Source organism: Monoraphidium neglectum, assembly GCF_000611645.1.
Source record: "Monoraphidium neglectum strain SAG 48.87 unplaced genomic scaffold scaffold00857, whole genome shotgun sequence".
Lineage (NCBI taxonomy): Eukaryota > Viridiplantae > Chlorophyta > Chlorophyceae > Sphaeropleales > Selenastraceae > Monoraphidium > Monoraphidium neglectum.
This window is the reverse complement of record NW_014012771.1, coordinates 12,386-19,644: the sequence shown is the minus strand read 5'-3', so window position 1 is coordinate 19,644 and position 7,259 is coordinate 12,386. Positions and strand designations below refer to the sequence as shown.

The 7,259-nt window shown below is 64.7% G+C and overlaps 3 protein-coding genes across 3 annotated transcripts in view; all 3 read right to left on the bottom strand.

The window, feature by feature from the left end:
- Positions 1-952: 952 nt before the first annotated feature.
- Positions 953-1,166, bottom strand: MNEG_5649 (hypothetical protein; the record flags this gene model as incomplete). Its single annotated transcript, XM_014045881.1, has 1 exon — positions 953-1,166. A coding segment is annotated over one exon (214 nt), but the record flags the coding sequence as incomplete, so codon positions are not given.
- A 616-nt stretch (positions 1,167-1,782) lies between these two features.
- Positions 1,783-2,139, bottom strand: MNEG_5648 (hypothetical protein; the record flags this gene model as incomplete). Its single annotated transcript, XM_014045880.1, has 1 exon — positions 1,783-2,139. One exon carries the CDS (start codon positions 2,137-2,139, stop codon positions 1,783-1,785), a length of 357 nt encoding a protein of 118 aa, XP_013901334.1.
- A 2,827-nt stretch (positions 2,140-4,966) lies between these two features.
- The window catches only part of MNEG_5647 (Lipase member M), a gene marked incomplete at both ends in the record, with an annotated part of 2,681 nt that continues 388 nt past the window's right edge, over positions 4,967-7,259 (bottom strand). Inside the window, 5 exons of the mRNA XM_014045879.1 lie at positions 4,967-5,067; positions 5,418-5,586; positions 5,888-6,109; positions 6,334-6,426; positions 6,905-7,149. Coding sequence (XP_013901333.1) covers positions 4,967-5,067; positions 5,418-5,586; positions 5,888-6,109; positions 6,334-6,426; positions 6,905-7,149 — 830 coding nt within the window. The remainder of the gene's footprint in view (positions 5,068-5,417; positions 5,587-5,887; positions 6,110-6,333; positions 6,427-6,904; positions 7,150-7,259) is intronic.

Sequence of the window (7,259 nt, the reverse complement as noted above, 5' to 3'; positions counted from 1 at the left end):
GGGTGGGGGTGGGGGGGAGTGTCGGGTGTCGAGGTGTGTAAGGAGGGCGGCGACGGCTGTCGTGAGGAGGCAGCCCGTGACCCGTGGCAGCTGCAGCACGTGCGTGGCCCGGGAACTCGCAGCTCGGGCTGAGACGTCGCCCGTGGCGGGCGGCGCCCGCAACCCGAGGCGCCCCGCGGCCCGCTGCCCCTGGCCCCCCAAGAGGGCTCACCCATCTGCCACTCCGGGCCAGAGTTCGTGCCTCTGAATATGAACACCAGCATCCCATTCCTTGACTCGGCGCCAGCCGTCTTGATCATGGTCATGAACGGCATGCTTGCGCTGCCGTCCGCCTGTGGCAGCATATACACTCCTGGCAGCGTCGCGTTTGCGATGTATGGCCCGACCGGCGCCCAGCCCGTCGGGATGAGGTAATCCAGCTGCCCGCCAGATCCCTTGGCGCACATGGAGAAGTTGAGCAGGTTGTTGACCAACGCCCACAGCCACCCCCAGGTGTTTGCCTCGGCCGTCAGCAGCGCGCGCACGCGGCGCGCGGAGAAGACGGCCGGCACGGGGCGGGCGTCGGGGAGCGGCTTGGGGACGGGCTCGCCTTTTGTGCGGGAAGCGGGGGCAGGGGCGGCGGGGAAGGCAAAGGGCGTCAGCGGCTGGGTTCAGTGGGAGCTGGGGATGGTTATGGTCGGGCCGTGGCTGTAGCAGCGCCTGGCTGAAGGATGATATACACAGGCAGCATCAGCCACCTGCAGCAGCGCCAGCCTCTTAATCCCTCTTCACAACCAGCTACAGCATTAATAAATGTAAGCTTTCCAGCCCTGTGCTCAACTCTGAAAACCCAGGCCAAGCACATCGCCGAGCCGCCGGGCCGTTGCAGAGGCGTGTTTGACCCAGGTCAAACCGCCAAGACCCCCAAATGCCAAGCTTCCCCTCCTCTTCTAACCCTGGTGCAGCCGCGAACACTGCCGCTGCCGCTGCTGCTGCTGGTGCTGCTCCAACTCCACAGCCCCCTCCATGCACCCACCCGTGTAGGGCGACACGTTGGCCGGCTCGACCTGCGGCCCGTACCCCGTCTGCAGCTTGTTCCTGCACTCTGTGGGCGTTCCAGGGGACCTGCGGCCCTGGAGGTTTGCCATGAGCACTGACAGCGCCAGACAGGAGCCGCTGGAGCTCATGGCGGTAACCTCCCTGGGAAGTTTTTTGGGCGGGAGCGATGATGATGATGATGTCATGACGACGATCGTGGAAGTGGTGAGGGTGTTGTTGGTGGCCGTGACATGATGAATAAGGGTGTGGTGACAGTGACACAAGTGGTGACAGTGGTGGTGGTGGTAGTGATGGCAGTGGTGGTGGTGATGGAGGGAGGATATGGGGGGCTTTGAGCAGGGTTGGCGATGGGAAGGCAGGTGCTTCGCAGCGGCTGCTAGCCGGGAGGTTGGGACGCGTCGTGAAGCGGGAAAGGCGGCGCAAGGATCTGAGCGCAGTGCGGCGATTCGAAAAAAAAAGATTGCAACCGACGGCGGATCCATTTGACGGCGGCTGCCGGTCGCTGCTGCGCAGCGGGAGCGGCGGGCACGTCCGGGCAGCTGCCGCCACGCTGCCTGTCCCGTGCCATCGCAAGCCGTCTGCCTTGCGCGTCGCGCGGGCCACCATCCCTTTCCCCACCCCGTCCCTCCGCCCCATGGGTTTGCCATTCGCATCGACTGTGCAACTGTCATGATCGCAGCTGTCCTTCAAAACCTCAATGGACAACATTCGAACACGGTGCCAAAGCTGTCCCGTCAGACCCCCTCACCGAATCATGGGGCAGATTTCGTGGACGGATATACTGATCAGCCCAGCCAGCGGCGTGCCCTGCAGCTTCTCGGTCCCCGACGCCAGTGCCTGCCACGCCTGGTCGGACAAGCCGGCGCCCACCTGGCCGCCTTCCAGCCGGTCCCGCGCGTCCTTGAAAACCGACGAGTAGGCGGATATCGCCTTGGCGGCCGCCGCCGCAAACCCGCTGGGCACCAGAGACTCCAGCGACGCGGGTGCGACGGGCCCCTCCGCCTCGGCGGGCGCGGCGCGCGCGGCGCCGAGCAGCGCGGCAGCAAGGAGCAGCAGCGCGGCGACCGCAGCGGGGGCGCGCGGCCGCTGTGGGGGCCTCATCGCTGGCGCTGCAGTCGAAGGGTCCGCTGGTCGTAAGTGATTTATTTGTCTATGAGATACTGTTTTAAAAGGCGCACACGCTGTTCCACCCGTGGATCCCTGATGCTGGTCCACCGTGACACCGGTCGGCCTACTGCACCGCCAAATGCATCGCAACACAAGCCCGCGTGGGAGCACAATCAGATTCCAAATCAAATGTGTTGAAAGTGACATGCGTGAGCGATCGCAAGCTCTCTTCCCCGTATTCTCCCAGCGTAGAGGTGCTGGAGCAGCAGCAGAATGTGCATGCCCTTCGTCAGTTGGGCGGACAGCGTCCCAGTACACAAGCTGAGCCTGGTTTATGTGTACATAACATCAATGCGTATGCAAGATCAAATGTGTACCGTATGCCCATGAGTGCTGAGCATTCAAAGTCCGCATTTTTCTCCAGGTCTCATCGCGCACAACTGCTGGACCACGCCATCATTTGGCTCTTGCCCGCCCGTGGCGTGGATCCACGATCCACGCCGCACCCTACTCCGCTGTTAGCACTGCCGCCTGCAGCAGGGGCAAGCTGTACTGTGCAGAATTCTGTTGAGAATCTTAAAGGGCTGCTAGTCTTCAGCTGTGACACAACCCTAGATGACTAATCACTGCGCCAGTGTCAGGCGGCCGGTTACAGCATAGGAGAAAGAATGGAGTGCTGCACAAATATCCATCGTGGCCCTGGCTTTTCGTGAAAGATATGCGAGCGCCAGGCAGAGGCCTGCGGGAGAGTCCTATTGCTTGGCAATTAATCATGATGTTTCGTGGGAGGTTCACATCCAAACATCAGACCACATGACTGGACAGTCGGCCCACTTCTGGGCCGTTGCAAGAATCCCAACCAAAATCCCGGACAAATATTAGCGCTGATGCTGACTGCGGTGGGAGCAAGCGTTGAGCAGCCCGCGCCCCAGGTGTCGTGCCCTTGGCAGCCAGCTCCGCTTGCCGCGCCCCTGCCCCCGCCGACGCTCTCGGGGCGTGTGCAAAACGGTAAAGGTGGCCTCGCAGCCGCGACGCCCGCTGCAGGGATGGGGCGGTGCCACAGCTCACGAGGGGGTGGTGCGCGGGCGGCAACTATTTGAGTTTAGTGGGGGTGCGTTGAGGTGCGCAGGGGCGCCGCACTTGTGCCTCCGTCACTCTGGCCCTCAAGGGAGGGCAGGCGCCAGGGTCAACACCCCCCTGGCGCGTTTTGTACACATCGTCTTTGTCATCATCATCTCATCAACCATTCAAACGGCCCCAAACATCAAACAAGGGCCCCAGACACCCCTGGGCCGTGGGCCACCCGTGCGGAAGCACAGTTCGCCTGCATCGGCCCCAACCGCTCCCAAATCGGTTGCTTGCAGGCTCAAAGAAAGAGGCTGCCTCACCCCGGTCCGTCGCCCTTTGGTTCTATCACCACCCATCTGTCACAATCAGCGTGACCGCACCGCGAATGCGCGGCACACGCGCCTAACAGGCCCGGCGCGCCCCGCGCCGCGGCGATGGCGGGCGGCAGCGGCCCAGTCCCCAGCACTCCTGGGGCGTGCGCCGGAGGGAGGGGTCTCAAGGTACGCGGCCCAGGGCAACTCAGGTGCGTGCATAGGGATCCAAAGGGGGGGTCAGCGTTTCCTGAACAGGCCCTGGCCCTGGCATTCCATGGCACAATCAACCGCCGGCAGCGGCAATGGGTTTCGCACAAAAGATGAACTCGGGATGGGCGCCCCAGCAGGCGACAGTATGCTGCGGAGCGCCGTGTGATCCGACGGTCTAATGTGTGGCGACTGTTGGTATTCCCGGCTCCTCAGGGGCGACTGCGTCAGATCCAAGAAAGCGCCCGCATCGGCGTGCACAGCGGGCAACGAGCGGGCCGGGACGAATCACGGGGGCGCCTACGGCGCACTCCAGCTGCGCACGACGGCTGCAGGCCGCTTCAAGGGGTGGCAACGCCATTGCCGTCAATAATCAGGACGGCCCGCAGCCCGTACTTGATTGGGTTCTCGTCTGCCGTACGTCGTTCGCGCCCCCCGCTTCGCACGCCGCGCCGCCTCGGCGGAGTCGGCGGCCCGTCCCCCTCTCCTGCGCCCGGCGGCGCCCAGGGCCCACGCGGGGCGGGCGGCTGTGCGCGCGCGTGCACGTGCGCAGCAAGAACGAGGTTATGGTGGCGCTACCTGGGCCGAGCGCCTGCGGGGCCGTGGTCTCGAAGGACTTTGATCAAATCTCGTTTCAGGACCCGGGGATCTCTGGCCCTGTGATAGCAATCAAGGGGGCAAGGCATGGGTGAGAGCCCGGGGCTGCCGCTTTGAGAGATGTTATAGGCAGAGGGTGCGAGGCGCAGGGGTAAGGGCGTCGTCGGCGTGCAGCTGGCCGAAGCCGGGCGGGAAGTCGCGCGCGGCATCGCTATTGCGCATGCTCTTGCGTGCCACGGCTGCCTTGTGGCAGCACCAGCAGCAAAGACCAGACTCCAATAAACCCACCATATGAAGTCCATGTGGCTGCGGTGTGTGTTGGGGGGGATGCATGGGTGGGGCTTGATAGGTTCGAGTCAGCACGCGAAGGTCAATCAAGGGTTGATGCACAGGCAGCCTCAGCATCCAAGGTCGCCGCTACACTGGAGAAGATGCCGAGCCGCTGCGTTTTGACACCGCAGAGGCGATGACTCTTGCCCGCCTTGCCCACACGCCAGCACGGAGATGACGAATCTGACCCCCACTCAGATAGTCCTGATGCAGGCTGCGCGCACAACCCCATTTCAGGAGTCCTGAGCAAGCTGCACCATGCAAGGTTGGCAATCAGATGCCCGGGCAGCCTGGGCGCCGCACACTCACGCTGTGTTGAGGTACTTCCTTGTGAAAACCACGTCGGCCCTCCAGTTGGCCAGCAGCTTGGCAACGTTGGCCTCAGTCCCCAAAAGGTCGTCGGCGCCTTGATGGGGATGATTGCAACACAAACAAGCGAGGGTGTGTGTGTGTGTGCATGTGTGTGTGCGCACGTCTGTGTGTACGCGCGCGTGTGTGTGTACGTGTGTGTGTGAGTGTGTGTTTGTGTACACTTTGTTTGCATTGTTGGTGCAACAGCTCAGTGCAGGAGGCCCCGCCACCGTGTTTGTCAAGGTGTTGCCTCTCCCCGTCTTGTCCCCACACCCCGCGCCGCCGCCCGCGCGGCCCCCGCCTTTTCGACTGTCCATCCACCCCCATCAGGCTGCGTCCCCCAGGGCAGCACCCCCTGCGCTCCTCTGCCCGGCCCTTTCGACCCCTGTGCTGGCTGCCGCTCACCATACATGACCGCCGCCTTGGTGGTGACCCGGCTGATGTCATACAGGGGTGGCACCTCCTGCCCATACTTCGCCTGGTTGCAGGTCTCTTGGTAGGGCCCGTGCACGCTGGGGCCGTCGCAGACAGACCCGTAGTCAAACATCTCCAGCCCCCGGCCCGAGCGGTGCATCTGGCGGCGCGCGGCGGCGGGGACGGCGTGTGTCGCGGCGTGAGTGCACGTTCGCTAGTGGACGGATGCAATCTGAGTCCAGAGCGGTGCAGCGCACGCCCTGCGCCCCCGCACGCGCCACCGGCGCCACAGCTGCCTAAGCGAGGGACGCCGTGGAACCTGCTTCTGATCACCCCCGTCCACCCGGCCCCAGCGGCTGCAGGCGCGAGCAAACTGCAGGCAGGCGGCGGGCAGCTCCCGCGGCACCCGCTCTCGTGCCGCGGCCCCTTGCAGACCCGCTCCGCGCCCCACGCACGCGGACCTGCGACCAGTGCATGATGACGCGCAGCGGCATGCCTGACGGCCATGCTGCCGCGAGCCGCGCAAAGTCGTCGTCCGCGACGCGGCTCGAGGGGCCGAACAGGAAGAAGTTTACGAGGTTGAAGCACCACGCCTTGGACTGGTGGGAGCGCATGCAGCCCTGCAGGAGGTGGGCCATCATGGTGCTAGGAAGGAAGTGGCCGATGCCGGCGTCGGCCAGGAGCTGCGAGGGAGATAAGGGGTTTGGAGGTGCGGGGCGGGACGGGACGAGGGGGTCGGTCGTGCGGCGTGGTGGCTGGGTTCAAACACGCGCGGCGGAGGGAGCGGCCCGTCCATCCCCGCCGCCCCGTTCGTCCTTGCGAGATGCGGGCCTGGCAGGCGTACGGGCGCAGCAGGGCGGCGGGCGCCGCCGGCGCGGGAGGCAGCGGGGAGCGCGGTTTTGCTCACCGATGCGCCGCCTTTGCGCGCTTGGCTCGTGAGGAATTTCGTCTTGAGCTCTTCGGCAAACATGACGGGCGCCAGCATCACAACCAAGCCAACCTGGAAGCATGGGGCAGCGGGGTGGGTGAGGGGCTAAAGGTGAGGATCATGGTGGAGGTGGTGGTGGAGGTGGTGATGGTAGCAGGGGGTAAGGGGTGAGGTGGGAGGACAGGGCGGGCATCGTAAAGATGAGGGAACGCGGTTGGAAGCTTCCTGCTGCCTTTCGCCCGACTCGGAGGCGCTCGCCGTGGCCCGCTCAACATACAAACACACACACACACACACACACACACACACACACACACACACACACACACACACACACACACACACACAAAACAAAAACACACCGGTTCAAACCACGCCCCAGCGTGCGCATACACACACGTGCACACGTCCAAATTCGCATCACACTTGCTCACCCCACATCCACACCCGCCCCTTGCCAACGCCCACGACCCGCCGCCCCTCCTCCCTTCCTCCCATCCCATGCTGTCACAACGTCCCTGCGCCTGCCATCCAAAACACCACCGAACACCTTCTTGTTATACTCCGGCCGCGCCGCCAGCAGCATCGCCGGCAGCGCCGCGCCCTGCGAGTGCCCGACGACCGACAGCTGCGGCGCGCCCGTCATGCGCAGCACCGCGTCAATCGTGGCCGGCAGGTCCAGCAGCGCGAGCTCGTCCAGGGAGCTCTGCCAGTAGCCCGCGTCGGTGCTGCGGTACTCGCGGTTGCCCGCGCTGTACGAGTTGCAGCGCGAGTTCGCGACCCACACGTCAAAGCCTGACGCGGCGGGGTGGAGTGGCGCAGGAAAGGCGCGCGTGGAGCTGTCGGCAGCGCGCGCGGGGGTGGGCCAGGCGGGCGGGGCTCCGCGGGGGCGGGCGCTTCAGGGC